The 19,986-nt window shown below is 46.1% G+C and overlaps 1 protein-coding gene across 1 annotated transcript in view; it reads left to right on the forward strand.

The window, feature by feature from the left end:
• The window catches only part of Cbp53E (Calbindin 53E), a 252,080-nt gene extending 232,745 nt beyond the window's left edge, over positions 1-19,335 (forward strand). The window contains exons 8-11 of the mRNA XM_050194034.2: positions 87-132; positions 10,121-10,177; positions 10,421-10,492; positions 17,010-19,335. Coding sequence (XP_050049991.1) covers positions 87-132; positions 10,121-10,177; positions 10,421-10,492; positions 17,010-17,156 — 322 coding nt within the window. The 3' untranslated portion in view covers positions 17,157-19,335. The remainder of the gene's footprint in view (positions 1-86; positions 133-10,120; positions 10,178-10,420; positions 10,493-17,009) is intronic.
• The last annotated feature ends 651 nt before the right edge of the window (positions 19,336-19,986 follow it).

The raw sequence follows: 19,986 nt of genomic DNA on the forward strand, positions 1-19,986 counted from the left end.
AGCCACACATGAGTACAAACAGTTGTTTGTCGCATTTATATCTGCAAATTCCTACCTGTCCTTTTTTTTCTCTCTCTCTTTCCTAGGCTTCTTCCAGTAAAAGAAAACTTTCTCTGTCGTTCGGCCTTTAAGGTAAGAAAACTGGCTATAACGTCTCGTGTGCGAATATGACAAGAGACATAAGATTAGTAAGAGGTGAACATTTTTGCTGAAGGTGACCAAACAGACTCTGCAAGTGTGTGAAATAAATTCAACAAGAACAGGCCTACGAAGCCCTTTTGGCATGTTCTGTGCGTGTAATTCTGAAGCAAGAAAGGATTAGCATTCTGACAGACATTCCGCGTTACATTCGAGAGAAACATTATTTGAAATGCACATGTAACAATTTAAAGCGCACTTGCAGGTGTCGGCTCGAATGTGAACGCGACGTCATCGCGTAGAAACATAGCGTGCCAGCGCATCTCGTATTTCAGTGCAGGGCTGACGACGGATTCTGAGCAATAATTTTTTTAAAGGAAAGGCTATATCGCTGTAATAATTAATAAATGTTATGCCCATGACTTAAAGCATGTATTACCGTACACTTCTTCAACGAGTTAGGAAACTAGTCGCTGGACAAACGATAACAAAGTGATAATTTGGCATCATTTGTGTGGTATATCATCTGTACGTTACCTCTCCATCTGCCGTTCAGCTTCTCTTTTTTTTTTTGTCTTGTTTTGTTGTTGTTTTTTCAACTCCTACGCCACCAACGGTGCGCACTACACATGTTGCTGCTGACCCCAGCAATTTGTTGAGTACGCAGATAGCACATCAGGGAGATCTACACTCTTGCACGTCCTAAATTACAGCCTTAGCCAAATGTGTCGGCACCATTTTGCGAGTGGCCAACTCTGTGACCAGCCCACAGGCGGAGGCCGCTGTGTAACTTTCAATGCTCCAGAGTCGCAGATGTTGAGAGCGACAGTCCTCCTCATTACCTTTATACTCATGGGCTGTGGCTTTCGCGGCACATTTTTTATTATAATTATTATTTAGAGAGGCCTCCCATCATTGGACGAAAACAACCATCTGCTCAATAAAAGTTTATTCACCATCCTTTAGAGCTTCGCCTTATCTCCTTTTCCTCCCACTTCGAAGCGGAAAAAGTGATAACGTGGGCCCCGTCACGGGCACCGGTGACAGATTTTGTCACTGCTCTCGCAGTGGTTTCGAAACATTTTACAAATACTGAAAACATGCTTCCAAATAAGTTAGTGCATTACAAAGTGGAAATTAAACTTTACCACTTTACCAAAAAAAAAAAAGGTCACGTAATGGAAATTATTGTGACGGCTAGTACATTTCAGATATTCATTATATCACCTTAAATAATCCTGATAGTAGCAAATTAGGTAAAATAATACATAGTACTAATGTTTTCTTTTCTTTCAGATGATGGTTATTCTTGACAGAAGCATATTCTAAAATTAAACGTTTAAAGAAATTGTTCTTCGTAACCTGGGTAGCCAGAGGGTTACCTCTTCTTCTTTCGTAAATGTGCAGAAACAATTAACAAGCCCAAGTAATTGCTACCGTAGTTGCTAGCTCACTGGAAATTTACCTGTTGGTTACGCCCCATCCGTACCCATTTAGAACCTTATTATGCTTAAGGCAACAGTCGAAGCACGAGCGTCATAAGCGTGTAAAGCGATGGTGGAAACCATTCAAGAGTTGGTTCATCACGCTCACTGATCCCACTCTTTCACCACTTGATGCAGGAAGCGTCCAGTCTAGATATTCTTTTTTTTAAACTCATCACGATCATATGCAAAATTTGGAAAAATAGGGGCCTATACGTTGATTTCCATTCATCACTTGCCACACCGATGATGTGCTCGCGAGAACCGAAATACACCCACGCTTGTACAGTATCACGAGTTATTGGTTCCGCAGCCCTGTTGCGTCCTGTTCAAAGTATTCTCCTTGTACTTCCGCAGACGTGATTTTTATAGTCTCGATATTAGTACAGCGGGAAATTCTAACGATGATTTTTTCCTAAGCCTATAGAACCTTGTGAGAATGCCAACTGCACACGCCCACCAAGGCCCACCCATCCACGAGGCAATGTTTGCTCACCTTCATCCTTGACAACCGCAGCCACCTGGCCAGCGAGGCCTCGCGTTCTCTTAAGTAACGGGGCCGCTCACGGCCCCCAAGAGTTCTATAGCAGCCTACTTCTTTTGTTTTTCTTGCCCGGCAGGGCGTTCGATCTCCTCTGCCACGCTTTGTGACCCGCCCTATACATTTGTTGCCCTGCACAGCTAACTGATGCGACAGCGGTACGTACCACCACGGGAGTGCCGTGGGCATGCCTGCTATGAGTGTGATCTCCGTAGCCCCACCACAATAGTGAACTGCCGAATGTCTCCTCTGTACGTGCTGCAGCTGCCCGACAGCACCGCGTGCCTCACCACCGCCTGCCGTAGAGTAGAGCGCGGCTGCTCTCGCGCCGGCCATTTCGCTTGCCAGCAGAAGCTGCTGCTCTCAGTCGCGACCACGCGCGGCGTCCATCCACTGGGTGAGGCCAGCGCCGCCTGTACCGTGGCCTTATCGGGCAAAGCTTAGCTATGCAAACTTCTTGTTGCGAAAGTGCCCGTTACGTGCGACCAAAGCATTGCGCGTCCTCTCAGAGTACCGAGGCACGCAAACAACAAAAGCAAACGCAAACACTCGCCTTTCGCTGCGCGCGCAGTATATAGCTATCTGTATAATGCAGATCGAAGCATCATCCTATAGGCGCCCATTATATAGCAGTCTTTGTCGTATTACCGAATAAGGTGATACGCCAATTACAAGCAGTTGAAGAGTTGGAATTATCGCGTCGAAGCTACCAGCACTTAATAAAAAGCCACAGTGCCGCACACTTTTAGGTATGTGCATTTATTTGAAATACGAATAGAAGTTAGATGTCAGCGATACGTTCAACAACCTTTTTCTAAAACAACACCATATCAGTTACCTCTGAAAGGGGGCTGGCTGCAAAGAGTTGACCTCTTCTTTGCTGCCATAATAAACCAACGCGCAGACGCAAAAGTGCTGCGAAGTCGTGCTGAACTTTGGAATCTCAGCGCCAAGTTCGGCAACCGAAGCAGCGACTCGTTCGAACACGTTGCACATCTACGCCCGTATTCAACAAAAGCTCTTACACTAGAACAGTTCGTAAGGGAAAATTCTAGCCCTAATGCTGGCCATATATCATTAGCGAAGGCGGACGACCGATGGCAAAGCACACTCACGAACGAGAAACTTGGTGAATACGAACCCTTGATCTGTGCAGCTGGCAGAACATTATCCAACACTTAGGCGCTAGCCAGCAGCTAGCCGATGGCTCCTGCGCCTGCATGCAAGTCAAACCGTTGCAAACCAAGAGCCGCATAACGTAAAACTATTCCATTCTGATTTTATCTCTTGTCGTCAAATTTGCGTAACCACAGACGCAAGCATCGGGCGTTGGCCAGCAGCGTTGTTTAAACAGACATATCAAACGCTCTTCTCGTTTATATGAGGTGACTTTTGTTTGCTTTCAAAGCGAATAACATTGCCTACATTGACAGATTATCCTTATCTAATTGGCTGACGGGAGGCGACGAGCTCGCAGAAGTGGAGAGAGTTTCGGTGTGGAAGAGCTAGCGCAGTGAAAGTAGGCAACTGGATGAGCAGGACGGTGCCAGCGTAGGCGATTGCTCCGCTTCCCCTTGCTTAACTTGCGTTGGCTGGTCGAAAATCACGGCGTCGTGCAACGGGGAGCTAAGCATGTCACTAAAACAGTTCCTCAGCAAAGAAAAGTTGGCAGATCCATGGCACATACGCTCCGAAAGGGCTCGAAAACGTTATCTGTCGCGAAAAGTTTGCTTAATATACGCGAAGATATCCATTCTCGCAGGCAGCTCCGCGTAGCCAGTACCAGGGCGATCGACGTGCAGCCATCCTGTATTCCTTTCGAAAAAGAGCCGTCTCTGGCTATATTAATGTATGTTTAGTGAGTACATGTCACTTTGACATGGTAAGTGTTTGCGGTTTTGTGACGTCATATGACAAACACGCTTAGTGGATGCAGCTCGGAAAATTTCCACCGAAAACGGAGGACTGTTGGCGAAAAAGGCGCAGAATCGGAAAGAACTTTTATTTCTATTTTGTTCGGCCTAACCACGCATAATCATTGCGTACACGTCCTATCAGATTCTTTCGCAGTTTCCTTTACATCGCGTGATAGACAGGGGAGGTGGGCGTGGTCCGAAATTTTACCAATCGTGGAGGGCTAATGGCAAAAACGGAATAGAAACAGTTTGAAATAGCTTTACGTTGTAGCATCTAAAGCTTTAAAAAAAATTGAGTACCGATTCCCGGCGTACCGCTTTGAATGTGGTCCACGCACGTGACGTGATGGTTCAAAGCATGCAGGCCTTGCGCTATCTAGAAGGAGTTGCGCCCGCCCAGAGCAAAGCTGTTGATTTGTTGTACTGCGTGCGAGAAGTGTGTTCAGCCATTCGGCGCGTCAGAGACTGCATTCATTCCACGTGGCTGAAGCGGCTTCCATGAATGAAAAATAAAATGAACTTCCTCTTCCTCTGTTCGCTTTGGCCCATATAACTGACGTATGAAGGCAGGTCTTACGGGTCTCCTGGAGACATGCATCATGCCACCGTCTCGGATTCACCTAGTGTTCACGTTGTTTATTTTTCGTAGGTGAACCTTGGGAAAACAAAATACAACAGAATATCGTGACCTGATGACTCAATACAATACAGTATCAAATACAACAGTTCGCGAACTTATGTTATCTAGTTGGCAAAAAGAAGAACGAGCAGCTTTAAACCAAACCCATATAATAGAAAAAATCACCGACCCTGTTTGCGTGCTATGTGCGCGTAGCGTATAACAAGGAAGACATAGGATACGAGGACATAACTTGCATTTTTCACCAGTCTTGCTCCATGTTTTGCTCCATATGACAGGCTCGGAAGCAAGAAAGGCAGGCATGTTCCCGCACCTCGCACAAGCATGACATATGTGTTATTACTTTGAGATGGCAGTACCATTTTGGTCTACGTTGTTGGTTGTTCACTGCGATGGCACCGGGCGCACTGAAGCACAGCTATCTATCCGCATTGCATACCCTCGCAACCTTCAGATGAAAGTGAGGGTTACACAATGCACAATGAGTGGGAAAAGGAAAAAGTTACGGTCAGGAGTATTACATACACCTTGGCAGCATCCTAGTATTTTTTTTTTCTTAACCGCTGCTCAAACAAGAATGAGGCAGATAAAGTTGCCTGAGCTCACCGAGCATCCTTATCCGCTTAAGTGTTTATATCCTACGTGGTCATCATTATAGCAACTCATGTGGTAATGGCGCGCACGCTTCGCTGCAAAGACTAGGCATGCAACGCGTTTCACTGCTGACCACACAGGCTGTGCAAGGATCCACCCACTGACTCTGAAGACCGACAAGGTCGACGAGCATGTCGGCAAACTTAGTTCACCAAGCTGTTTTCAGCATGGGTGTGACTGCGTGGACTTGTAATACTAGAACGACAGATTGGTACGAACACACGTCTGTAAATTGTCACCTGTGTTCGTTACGGCAGGCGTTTGGAAACAAAGACACGTACGGTACGCTGCACATCAGACGGTGTCGCACCTTAATGTGGTCTCTTCCTTCACTTCGGTACCTATTCAAACCTCTAATCCCACTCGCCAGCAGTGATTTATGCGCGGCAGGATTATGCACTTTCTGTACGCAAAGAGCACTTATGCACCGTTATGTGTGTTGTACGTGTGCTGTTCCGTCCTTTGGCGCAAAACTTATTCGTGCATCGTAACTCAATAAGTTACAAATCACTACTTTGAGTATCCACAATTTCGAGCACGATTAAATGTAATAATAAAAAAACTGGCTGGTAATTTCATTTTTCTCGTGCAGCTAGAGAAACACCAAGCAAACAAAGACTGTCAAAAGCAGAACCTCTCCCCTCTCCAAATAAGGACATAAAAAGAAAGGGTGTGGGGGGGGGGGGGGTTCCCAAGAGACCACGAGCAAGCTTGTGAAGTCTGTGTATAGCAGCTTTTATTATTCAAACTTTCCGAAATGCTCACAATTTTGTGCAACTAATAGCAGCCAAAATAAATGTGATAACTCAGCCTACGGCTGCTATTTGCACTGGACAGCGCCAAAGAGAGTGCAGTTGAAAGTACCTAGTATACCGGATAAGTGATATCACGGCACCGCCGCCTCAGACAAGAAAATTACTATCGCCAAATACAAAGTATAGGACGCATCAGAAACTTGCCCTGCCGAAAGGCAGGGCGAGTTTTTCTTTTTTTTCTTTCTTTCTTTCTTTATTCATCGATTTATTTATTCAAGACATGTAGGTACATTGGAATAATAGTAACATTCTTTTTTTTTAAATTCCCCTCCCGTTCGATTGTGCGAAGCGGCTCACCATGACGTGACATTTTCTTGCTAAGTATGGCCGAAGTTTCGTAGTTAATCGTCGAAAAGGGGAACGAAAAATCAACTTAGCATATTTTCTACGCTGTTTCTTTCTCGCAAGAACTCTATATCCGCGAAAGTACCCAAACATTTGCGATGTCACATGATATGGTGTCGTCGACGCCGCGGTGGTAAGAGCAATAAATTTTGAAACATCAGTACAGACTTCATTTTCAACGCTAACAATACAGCTTTTCCAGCCGAATAAAAGGAGACGTCATTTTAACAAGAAGTAATCTGCCAGTCTAACCTGACTTAGTGTTTTCCCTGTCCCTTTAATGGCGCTTTACGGTAGGCGAACAGTAGCGCTTAGGAGTGCTCTAAAAGAGCTCTCACGAGGCTACATTTACAGCACTTCTAAGCAGTGTGCTTTGATTTAAAGCTCTCTATTCACCCGACAAGTGTGCGAACGGCGCGGTACCTCAAAGATGAAAAATTTAAATAGGTCTGCTATGGTTACGTGCAAAGGACGGTCTGTGGAGACGCGTTTTGTATTCGAGCGCACTGTTAATTGTTTAAAAGGTCCTCCCGCTACAGAGGCCCGCAGCGGACGAGTGGCGCAACCCAGCACACAGCTGCTTCGCCAAGCACAGTGGAGTGTCGGTAGCCGCTATCCTGATTGCACCACCGCTGTAGAGACCGCACGCTCTGCATGTGCCGCGCTCACGCTTCGAAAAGCTGTGTACGAGTGACGTCTCGCGCGACGCGAGTCCCGAGCGCGCTTTTTACGAGGCAGCTAAGCCCGGTCCACGACCAGAGTACACGCATCTGCGTCTAGCGGCGGCGCCGAGCGCTCTACAGCCAAATGCGAGCAAGAAAGTAACATCGCGGGCTACAAAGCTGTTGCAGCCGGAAGACTTTTGAAGTCGCTAACTCGGTTCGTGAAAGTTTTAGCTGCTGGGTTTACGGTCGCAGATTTCAATTACGCCGTTTGGCGTGCGCTGTGCCTTGGTTCAATCGAGCGCCGTAGTTGCTCTCTTCAGCAGACATCGGGCCGTAATTCACTGCGACAGGCTGTGTGGCGCAATGCCAAAGTGCCGCTGCCTCGTCACGCATGGCATTGCGCCAGCAGGAAAACCGACGCAGCAGGTGCGCTGCAGAGCACGTTTGCCTCCGTCTCAATTTCGAGCAGCAGCGCTAAAGAAATGCGCAGCATGTATAGCATTTTTTTTTTCATCTGAGCTATAAAAAAAAAAACTCACTCACAACGGTCAGGCAGGCCCCACTTCTTTTATAAGATTCATTGGCTACACTATTGACCCTTTTCGCGAAGCAGTTTGCTCTAGAGAAACGAGATGGCTCTTTCGGCGGCGCGCAGCACGTTGCCTCAGCGAAAGCGCACGAATACGAAACGATTACCTCTTCTGCCCTGACACTGTGCGATCAGCTGTCGGAAATGCAACTGGGTGTTCGCAAGCGCACTGCGCTCCATTCATGCTGCAAAATATGCAGCGCTCGAGTCAAGACGTCTGCGATAGTTGGCTGCAAAAATTGTGACTGGCATATTAAGGAATGGAATGAATCTGTGTCCAAGTTCACGGACCGCTGCTACATGAGGACTGCCTGTGTTGCCGGCTCTTCGCGATGCACGCCTACCCTCGAGGATAAAAAAAAAACTCACTCATCCGCCAGCGTTATAGCGCTAACCTCCAAGAAAGGGCTTCAACCCCGGAACGTCTGCACGAGTGAGTACCGCTCGTTATACGGTGACAAAGGGAGTATATCGCCGCTTCTTGGCATATAGTAAGTTTCTCGCACGTTATCTACACACATCCACCCCAACTCACACGTAAACTTACGCCCACTCTATCGCCAACGTATCAAGAATAAGCGAACGGGAACATAGTTGAATAAGTGCGCCGAAGCATGACGGCGACTACACCGAGAGCCCACTATAGATGTTCGAAGCTGAACGTTTCGTAACGGTTCACACAGTAAGCGAGTGACAGCGATAATATGCATTTGCTACAAGCTATTACAAGGTACGGGACATCTACATTACAAGCCTTGTGCCCAGCAAGAACGAATCTATCGCAACTTAGCACACCCACGAGCGATCAGGCAGAAAATAAACAACCAAATAGTGACAGCCCGGGGAACTTTACTGAGTCAGAAACGTGACCAGCCGCTGCTTAAAATTATTTGCTAAATAAATAACGAAAAACTAAACACACTGATCCTGATTCAATTCATAAACGGAAGCTTAGGATAACTTGGAATACATTTTTAGCCCCACTTTTGTTGCAAGCACCGTATACGCTGCTCGGGCCCTTTGGACAAAGCGTAATGGGCTCTGAAAGTGCTTACATGTCCTTTGAAGCTGTAGCCAAAGCTTCGCGTGTCGTCCACCCAGTCACTGTCTACGATATCCACTGAAACAGAGGTTTGCAGAGCCACACCGGCGTCATCTACATCCATTGTAAACGGATGAGGCAACGGAGGCAGCTGACGCAAGCAAAGCAATCGACGCGTCACCACGTGATCAAACATGGCAGCGCCCTCGGGATCACCGTGAAAAGGGTCAATAGTTAGGGTTTTCTTCGTCGTTCTCAGCGCACATTTATTCGGTGCTTTGCTCCCGACATTGGGTGCGGTCGCAAGAAGCATGAAGGACTATATATGCGAAGTTCATTTACTCTTCTTGGCTAAGTGCACCCTTGATTTTCCGAAATCGTGACGCTTATTCTTATGTTACAATAGTTTTCTTATTATTATTACTATTATGTGAAAATGAGTAGGAGCCATCATTATAGCTGACGAAATCTATTTATTTTATTTTCGTTTCAATAAAGAAAAGAAAGGGGGAAGGGGGGGGGGGGGGGGGGGGGAGGGGGGGCTCCCGGTGAAGATTCTATATGTAGTTTTGGCTTAAACGCTTCTTTTCAACAAGAATTCACTCCTCGCTCAAGCGCCCTGCGCTTTTGGCCGTTATTACACGCGAATATTAGGTTAGATTTCCATCCGAGAAATATATACTTGCGCACGGTGAAATTCATTTAGGGCGCGCAAGCGACAAAGAAGGTATTTTTAACGCTCTCTAAGAACGTGCTTCATACCCCTCCTGAATGCGTAAATTTTGTACTGTTACATTGCACGGAAGACAGCTTCATGAACACGCGTTAAACACACGTGTTTCCTCTTCCATTCAGTATGGCCGCTTGTATATCGATGTCAAGCGTCGCGGGTACACAGTTTATCGAATGATGCACACACGGCTTCTGCAAAGCTTTCGCAAGATTGCACCGTAGACTTAGAAAATAATTATTGACCAAGATATGTAAATGTAGGTACAGTACATAGTCATTTGAAACTGACAGCATAATAAGTGGCCTAACTATATAGTTGCATGGCTATTAAACTTCGCTTACAATATGCCTGCACCTGCAGGAAATAGAGGCTCATATTGTAATTAAGAAAAAGAACTTCTCATTTGCCACACCAAGTTGTGTGAGCTGCGTTTAACGATTCTGAGCTCAGATATCTGCATTTAAATATATAAAGGCTTTTTAGAAACTTTCTTGACGGCGCAGCCTACGAAAGTGACCACGATAAACTGTGACACACACTCTCTCTCTCTTTCCACAGGGCGCAAGTAAGTTAACAAGGGAGGACATAGAGCGAGTTTTCGCACTCTACGATCGGGTAAGTGCAGCATACCCACAATACAGAATACTACTGCAGCAACGCTGCACACATGTTGGACAGTGTTTACAGTGAACTGTAGTAGAACAGGTGGAGACCACGCCTCTAGCGCGTGTATAGTCGACAGCCGCTGCACGCTCAATAGTGTTGTTACCGCACTACTGTACTGCAATGGTCACAGGGTACAGCTCTTGTGTCACGAGCGAAGCGCCTCTCATCAGAGCAACTTTTAAATTTACGCAGGACAAGAATGGCACGATCGAAAATGAAGAACTCAAGGGATTTCTTAAGGACCTCCTGGAACTCGTCAAAAAAGTACGTCTTCTGATTCATGCGCCCAGGTGTTCGCTGGGTGACGGAGTAGATTACAGTGAAAAATATTGAAAATCACTCGTGGAGCTGTAATAAGATAATAATAAGCGTGGTCCCAGCTAACTTTGTCCGAACTGGTAGAAGAAGAAAAAATGAAAAATATGCGGTGGAAGATACAATTATAAAAGACCTACGGTGTTCGTTCGTCACAAGTCGATGACCGAACACTGTAGGTATTATGATCACATTTTGCACCGTGTTTCTTCCTTTGTTTTCTCATAACAGCTTGGCCAACGGTAGCTGGGACATCCTATATAACTGCTTAAGCTTATGTGAAATGTAACTGCTGTACAATTTTCGCAGCGACAACTGATTTGTTTGGTTAAAAAAAACGTATTGCGTCCGTTCTGTACTACTGTGCAGGCAAGTATAAATACCTTTCTTATCTTTCTTTATCGTTAATAATGCTTCTACTGTTCCGTAAATGTATAGGCTAGACGTTTTGCACTTCAGGAAGCTCGATTTCGCCCCATGGACTCGTTCATTCGTATATCACCCCCATTATCATCGACGACACACCAACAACAACCCAACACTTAAAAAAGCAATTACACATTATGCCTATTACTCGATTACTCTGGTGCATGGCGAGTTTCTTGATACGCTGCGACCCTTATGCAGCTGACATACAAGTCTTAAGCACAGGAGCGAACTTTGGAACTTGAAGCCTACACGCCGCTTCATTTTTACTTACGGATAATTTTATTCATCCCGACAGCACAAACAAGTAAACTTACGCACTTTACCAAACATTCGTCTTTTGGGGTTTTTTGCTAGTAAAAGCTGCCGCTGTCTTTGTGTGTTCTTTTATGTTTTCACAAAAATAAGTCCGATGTCGAAAGAATACGAGTAACAGAAAGAATTGTAACACAGGCGCATTAGTAGTTTCTAGAATATTCATCATCATCAGCCTATATTTTATGTCAACTGCAGGGCGAAGGCCTCTCCCTACGATCTCCAATTACCCCGTGTCTTGCGACAACTGATACCAACTTGCACCTGCGAATTTCCTAATTTCATCCCCATATCTCGTTTTCTGCCATCCTCGATGGCGCTTCCCTTCTCTTGGCACGCATTCTGTAACTCTAATGGTCCACAGCTTATCCATCCTACGCATTACATGACCTGCCCAGCTCCATTTCTCTTTCTCTTAATGTCAATTAGAATATCGGCTATCCCCGTTTGCTCTCAGATCCACATTGCTCTCTTCCTGTCTGTTAACGTTACGCCTAACCTTTTTTCATTCCATAGCTCTTTGCGCGGTCCTTAAATTGTTCTCGAGCTTCTTTGTCAACCTCCAATTTTCCGCTCCATATGTTAACACAAGTAGAATACAGTGATTGTACACCTTTCTTTCAATAATAGTAGTAAACTCCCAGTCAGGATCTGGAAATGCCTGCCGTATGCACTGTTACGGTTCACTGTGTCCGGCGATGAATGGAACGCATGCCAAACGCCTGGGACTCGACGTGCCTAAACGTCACTCTCGTTAACATGAAAAGACTTGTCCGTCGGGCGTGTGCGACGGCATTATACGCCAGTGCACATCCTACTCTCCTTCGTCCTACGTTCAACCCCTCTACGCCAGGGAGTGGTTTCTCTCCGAATTCATCTGTGTGGGTTGACCAGTGTGTTGACCCGACGTGACCTACACTCACCACCTCTACGCCAGTGAGTGGTTTCTCTCCGAATTTCTCTGTGTGGGGTGTCCAGTGTGCTGACAAGGCCCTCTAGCAGGGAGCTAGAGAGAATGAGGTTGCCTGGATGGTGTATGGTATAAGAAGGCCAGCGAGACGCCACGTGGGCATCTTCTCTGCCCTTGCGTGCAGGAGCGCGCACGCTGAACGTTTCCGCGCTTTTTGTCTTGGAGCGCACCACTCATCCGTAACGTTGTATTAAACTTCTGTTATTTGTTTTTACATCTTCGCATCTCCCCTGCCGGAGCCTCTCCAATAGTCAATCTGGTTCGAGCTCCGAGCAGACGCTGTTGAAGGTCGCCGAAACCCCTTCCCCGCACCAACTTGTACAAGCTAGTAACAGCACTTCAATCCATTTTTATTCTTCTGTAAATTTCCTTCTAATGATCAGGATCCCCTGTGAGTAATTGACCTAGATAAACGTACTCCTTCACAGACTTTAGAGGCTGACTGGAAATCCTGAACTCTTGTTCCCTTGCCAGGCTATTGAACATTGTCTTCTGGATATTAATATTCAACCCCACTTTTACACTCTCTCTGTTAAGGTCCTCAATAATTTGTTGTAACTCGTCCCCGGTGTTGCTGAACAGAACAATATCATCTGCAAACCGAAAGCTGCGGAGATATTCGCCGCTGATCCTCACTCCTAAGCCTTCGGAGTTTAATAGCTTGAATACTTCCAAGATATTCACGGATGCCTCCTGTACTCCTTGATTACGTAATGCCTCTATGACTGCTGGTATCCCTACTAAGTCAACTGCCTTTTCATAAATTATGGAAGCCATATAGAGAGTTTGATTGTACTCTGCAGATTTCTTGATTACCTGATTAATCACATGGATGTAATTCATTGTAGAATATCCCTTCCAGAAGCCAGCCCTTGGTTGACTAAAGTCTAGTCTTGCCCTTATTCTATTGGAAATTATCTTGGTGAATTTTTTATACAATACCGAAAGCAAGCTAATGGGCCTATAATTTTTCAATTCTTATACGTCTCCCTTCTTGTAGATTAGTATAATGTTGGCATTCTTCCAGTTCTCTGGTACAGTTGAAGTCGTAAAGTATTGCTTATAAAGGGCCGCAAGCTTTTCAAGCATGATATCTCCTCCATCTTTGATTAAACCGACTATTATTCCATAGTTTCCTGCCGCTTTTCCCCATTTCATGTCTTGCAAGGCCCTTCTAACTTCATCGCTAGATATATAAGGAGTCGCTGTATACTGTTCATGACTACTTCGAATGAAGGTAGTGTGGCTGCTCTTGGTATTATACAGGTCAGTATAGAAGTCTTCCGCTGCTTTTTATATATCTTCGAAATTGCTGATGATATTACCCTGCTTATTTTTCAATGCATACAACATGGCTTATCCTGTGCCAAGTTTTATTGTCACTGATTTCATGCTGCGTACATTTTTACTGCTTCCTCAGTCTTTCTCACGTTATAATTTCGAATATCCCTTACTTTCTTCTCATTGGCCAGTTTTGACAGTTCCGCGAATTCTATCTGATCTCTTGAGCTGGACACTTTCATGCTTTGTCGTTTCTTTATTAGGTTCTTTGTTACTTGGGAAAGCTTACCTACTGGTTGCCTTGATGCCTCACCTACCGCTTCGATTGCTGCTTCTGAAGCCAACCTAGTTACGGTTTCATTCATTGCCTCTATGTCATCTTCATCTTTCTGTTCTAAAGCTGCATATCTGCATGCAAGCGTCAGCCTGAATTGGTCTGATTTTACCCTTACTGTGTCTAGGCTGGCCTGTTTCTCCTTGACTAATTTTACTCTTTCTCTCTTCATATTTAGGTAAATCCTAGACCTCACTAACCTATGATCACTACACTTTACCCTACCTAACACTTCTACATCCTCCACTACGCTGGTATCAGCAAAAAGTATATCTATTTAATTTCTTGTTTCACAGTTAGGGCTTTTTCAGGTCCACTTCCTGTTGCTACGCTTCCTGGGGAAGGCATTTATTATTCGGAGCTTTTACTTTCCACGATTTCTACCCCCATCTCTGCTATAGTGTTCCTAGAATCGATGCCGTAGTTGTCAATTGCTTGTTCACCAGCCTGCTTTTTCCCCACTTTTGGATTAAGTCGCCCATGACTAGAGTATACTGAGTTTGCACTTTTCTCTCGCTAATTCAACGTCTTCATAAAACTGTTCTATTTCTTCATCATCGTGACTGGAGAATGTAGCGTAGGCGTGTACTACCTTTAGTCTATACCTCCTATTCAGCTTTTTTACGACTACTGCTACCTTCTAATTAATACTGTAGAATTCATCAATGTTACCCGCTGTGTCTTTATGGATTAGGAGTCCTACTCGGTATTGTCTCTTATCTGAAAGTCCTCTGTAGCAGAGGACGGGGCCGTTAGTGAGCACTTTATAAGCCTCACCGGTTCTTCTAACCTCAGTAAGGCCAATAGTATCCCTCGCGGTGCCTGATAATTCTTCAAAGAGTCCTGCTAAGCTAGCTTCACTCGAGAGAGTTCGTGTGTTGAAAGTTGCCAGGTTCAGTTTCCAGTGGCTGCCTGTCCGGATCCACAGATTCTTAGCACCCTCTGCCGCGTCGAAGGTCTGACCGCTGCCTCAGTCAGGTGCTCCGCAGCCACTGGGGACTGAGGGCCTTGGGTTAATTGTGGGGGTCATGAGAGAAGTAGTGGCCGAATACTGCACCAGGGAGGCCAATTCTCATTCTGGTGAGCAGGTGCCTTTTATTAAAGTTTAGTGGGCCTTCCTAATTTGGTTGCACTTGGACTAGTACACCCCACTGGTTCACGGCATTGCTTTTTTTTTTTTTTTTTTGCCGGTGTCAGGCGCCACTTCAAGCCTGCAAATGTAGTGTACTGGAGGAGGATTCGAGCTTATGACCTTCAGAGTAGAAACCCGAAGCTCCACGCCACCGCCTCAGTCAGATGCATAGCTCCAAATGGAACACTGCCAGTGGATTATTAAGCCATGCTGCTGGTCATAATGACGTTCCAACCCCACCAACTCGCATGAATGACGAGCCGCAAGAATGGTATTAAATTCGGGCAAATGGGTACTGAGTGACATGTGCATTAGGGGGGTGGCCATCACACAACACCGAAAGAAGTTAAAACAGGCAACCAGCAAAAGCAAAAGCGAAATCGTCCCCGTGCTAGCGAAAGGCTAATTTCCAGCGCCGGCTGACTTCTCTAAAAAAAAAAAGAAAAGAAAAAAATGGATCTGAACTTCTGATTATAGCAACCAAGCATCCGAGATAGCTCGATCAGATAACCCTGTGGCACTAGGTTACTTATTCGGCTCCTTTGCACTGTCTCTGGTCGAGTCGAGAGGCGCGAGAGAAGAAAAAAATAAATAAAACGGGAGAAAAAAGAGGGAAGAAAATATTTACAAATGTTTTTAACATCGTGGTTCTGAACCGCACGTAATCAGGCGACCACGATAGCGGCTAGAGACACTAGATATCTTCAACAAGCTTGAACAGCACTTCAACGAGAAAGGAAGGGAAATATAGCGGAACGGGTCTCCGCGCTCACCCGAAGGCCACGAGCCACGTAAGCACGGGGACGCATCCAGCTGCTTACTTACACGTTCAACCGGGAATACCTAAATGTTGCTAAATTTTATTACACTAACTTTGATCAGAACGCTGTATTTGTCGGAATGATTCATTTTTCAACATTTTCATATGTACGTGTTTCCCGTATTCACTCTCATTATCGTGTTCATGTGACTATTAGGTGCGTGTTTGTGCGCGCTGTGTTTTCCGCCAACGAGGGTCGCCGTGCGTACGTTAACACGAGCAATCGAACGCTTGTGAACTGCTCAGAAACACTCGTTTTCGTTGTGTGTGTGTGAACTCTAGAAATGTTGTCACGATAGTCTTTTCTCCATTCTTTGTCTAACACACACGTTTGCTCTCGTCTATGAATTAGAACAGGAGTAGCCGGCGCCGTCTAACAGGCGCCAACATCTCATTGCATACAGTTAAATTTAAGACATGTGGCACAGGGCAGGAACCGCAATGCCAGGAGCTTCAACTGCATCCGGCACGGCCCCCACAATCATTTCTCGAAGCAGCGACAGGTGCCACCCTCCCCCGACCTTCCTTCGCGATATGTTCTTCCAGACTCGGTTGGTCGAAGCAGTCCAGGCAGTTGCGCACGTGGTACACGTATATACCTTGGGTCGTAAGGGGCCGCTAGCTATTACCCTGAGTTTACCTTCAATAATTGTTGAAGTAGATCAAATGAACAAAGTACAGCAGAGAATGGGCGCAGCCGTTGCTATAATATTTTTCGCTGTTATATTGTTTGCGGAGGTAGTTGGGGGCGAGATGTCTTAACCAATGGCGCCGTGGTGAGCTCGGTGTAGCAAAGGCAGCAGAGCGGCCGTGATCAAAATAGAACCTCACACCTACACCACAGATAATTCGTGGAAGTAGGCGAGACACGATTTGCAGCATGTATTTATTTATAGTCTACGCCAAACGCTGGACGTGATGGAGGCGAGTATGCAGGGAAAATGCGCGTCGTCGTCCTCAGCTCGGCCGCCGTTGTCTATATACGTATATATTAGCAGTATCACATATACCAATATTCGGAGCGCTTGAGGAAGAACATAGCGGACTGAAAACGTTTTCTACCGCGCACCGATCACTAACTTAGAGGGGTCGTTGCAATACCGCAAGCTTTTCAGACACTTTGGTCTTTTTTTTTCTTTTTATTTAAGGAAATCTTACTTCAGGGGCGGTGTTTCGCTCGGTGCGCAGGACTACGACGCGCAAGACCTGGAGGAGTTCCAGGAGGCCATACTGCGTGGCTGCGACTTCAACAAAGACGGCAAGATCAGCAAGAAGGAGCTGACCATGGTGCTTCTGGCGCTGGCCAAGCACTCCGCTGACGAGGATGGCAAATAGGCGACGCCCCTTCCGCCGCGGCAGAGTCGCCCCCGTTTCCACTTTGCATCTATAATACTTTACAACCAACTCTACCATAGCTCTATCTCTTTCTCTCTCTCAACCGCTATTTTCCTTCTCATCTTCACTACTCGACCCGAACCTCTGAGCCATCTATTTGCCTCAAGCGTGGCGCACCGGCAGACAAGCTCGCGGACGACTCTGCTCGAAGGGGCGCGCCGGCAGTGAACGGCATGGGCGCCGCCACACGCTCCGAAGGCGAGGAACAGAAAGCGGCTGGAGTGAGGAGCGCGACCTGAAAACTTGGCGCCCAAGGCGTGAGCGCGCCGACAGTTCGAAACCGGCTGATCACGCGCAGCGCGCACGGAGAGCGAGTCTCGCGGCATCGAGGTTGAGAGAGGAAAGCCCCGAAGACACAGGACGCCCGCGACGCGTTCTGGCAAAGCCAAGCTCCACCTCCTCACGCTCCTATTAAGGCGCTAGCATTAGACGGGCCCCCGAAATAAAATACAAAAAAAGAAGCCCTGCGTAATACTACTACTGCCCGAGTTGAAAACGTAAGCACGTCCTTTGCCACACAACACCTCGAATAACGCAGAGTAACGTGGTCCTCCAGTCAGTTCATGTCGCTGTACTTATAATCAGTAGGTATTGTCTTATCTCCAAAACATGCACCCTCCCATTCTCATCAATTCGAGCGCACGGGTTCTTTTTTTTTTTTTTTTCAGTGTTCGGTGTTTCGCTGCTACTTCCCGAGGGAAATGTAATACGTCGACCGGCTCCTTGCAGCACCAAATGAACGAGTTTTCGTAAGCGAGTATATGTCAGCGCCCTGCGTTCTCAACGAAAAAGAAAGACGCCTCTTGAGCAATGTAACTGGGAGCAGCAGGCTCGCTGAAAACGATTTTACGCGCGAACCGTTTTTCCTTTTCTTCCTTTTTTTACGTTTAGCACCGTGCGCGCAAAAAGCAATTGATGTGCGGCCTCGAAATAATGCGCACCTTGACGGTTCAGGTCGCTGGAGCTGAGCACATGCACTGCGTCATTCGCGCGCGTCTTCCGTGAGTCCTGCTCCGATCGGTCGACCCAGGCTAGCAGCGCAGGCGATAGCCCCGACGGCCCCTACTTAAAAAGTTTATCCTTCTGATCGTCTGCTTATTTGCTGGCTTTTTAGCTTTTACATGTGAATTATCGACCAGTGGGTATGCATCGCAGTATTATATGTCAGAACCTCTATTCACGATCAATATTAGTGGCACCTGATGTTATAGAGTTCTACTCACCTGATGTCGTACAGCCTAAGTGAGCAATTTGAGAGTCAGAATGGCGTAACGCATGCAACATTTTTTTTTTTTTTTCGCACCACTCAGAAGATCCGTTAACAGCTTAGCGGATGTGGGAGTTTCGATTGGGGCTACGACGTCAGCTCGAATTTACCGTTAACTCTTGCGCGCGGGCATGCGTCACATACGGTGATACTACACTGAAGAAAAGAAGTTACGTGTCTAAATATCGAAAGCTCAGAGCTCATTGTTAAAAACGTAAGTTGTCAGGTACAATACATTGAATGTAAAAAACTACCAGTAAGTGAAAATTTCATGTCTTCAGGTAATGAGGGTTAGAAATATTGCCGCGCGCAAGATGCGATGCCACAATTTGCAACAAGCTCGGTGAAATCTCTCGGCCAATACTGTTTGCTCGGCGTTACGCTCACGAAGGCCTGGATCACTTGAATGGCGCCAGCAAATCGCGATATAAGTGTCAGGCCACTCATTAGACGTAATGCACGTGTATGGCATTCTCTCATATCATTTTGCTCCCAAGATGAAAAATTGTGCACACGAGTTTGTTTTAATCGCCGTGAAGAATTTGTGCACAAGCTGAAGTGCAGTTTTGTTGCCAAGCTACGCGTCATGCGCATATTGTTAAAGATGGTTTTCCTTGCGAACTTCAATGTCATCTGTGCTTACCATGAAATGTTTCCTTTTGTCTGATGTGTCTCGCTGTTCAGTATGCCTTTCCGTGTACGCAAAGTTACTGCTTCAGCTACAAGAAAATGTAGCTGCCACGCTGTTTAAATACCAAACGTTGTTGACCTTAAGATGTGTCTAACCAGATGTATACGCTCCTTTTCGAAAGACACCAAACTGACCAGAATAAAGATGAACTTATGCCCGTTTATGTTGCCCGTTCGTTTCGACCTTGAAACTGCAGTCACGGCTGCTTTCCTGCTGCCCGCCCAAAGAACGCTTCTATGTGTGTCTGCAAAGAAGGCGGGTAGGGAAGAGAAGGCTCATCACGACATGGGATTGACTTCGAGCAAAAGGTAAAATATTACAACCACATCAACCACCAACCTTAGCTCATAAAGAAAGGCACTCTGGCTACATCATTGTCCTTCCCTTAGTCATAACGCTTGAAGTGCGTGCGACGCTCACATCTGCTCGACAAACTCGCCAACCTACAGGGAAGTATAGCTGGTCCTCACTAAAACTCCAGTGCGCCGATTTTCTTGCGAAAAACTTCAGTTAACGTCCCAAACCAGCACAAGCGCTATGAAAGAAATCCCAGTCGATGGCTTCGAATCAATTTTGACCACATTGAGTTCTCTCATGTGTGCCAAATGTTGGGTATACGAGCGTTTCTTTTATCTTTACTTTTTATTCTCGGCCGCGGTCGGGATTCGAACCCACAACCTTGCGCTGAGCTTCAGAATACCATAGCCACTTTAGAGAGCACACGCGAAGTCGATCCAACCAAGTCTTGATCAGAGTTGTTAGACAATGACTTTGTGAGAGTTTGACCGACGAAAGCCTCCTTTCCTCTCTTT

Source organism: Dermacentor andersoni, chromosome 1 (genome assembly GCF_023375885.2).
Source record: "Dermacentor andersoni chromosome 1, qqDerAnde1_hic_scaffold, whole genome shotgun sequence".
Lineage (NCBI taxonomy): Eukaryota > Metazoa > Arthropoda > Arachnida > Ixodida > Ixodidae > Dermacentor > Dermacentor andersoni.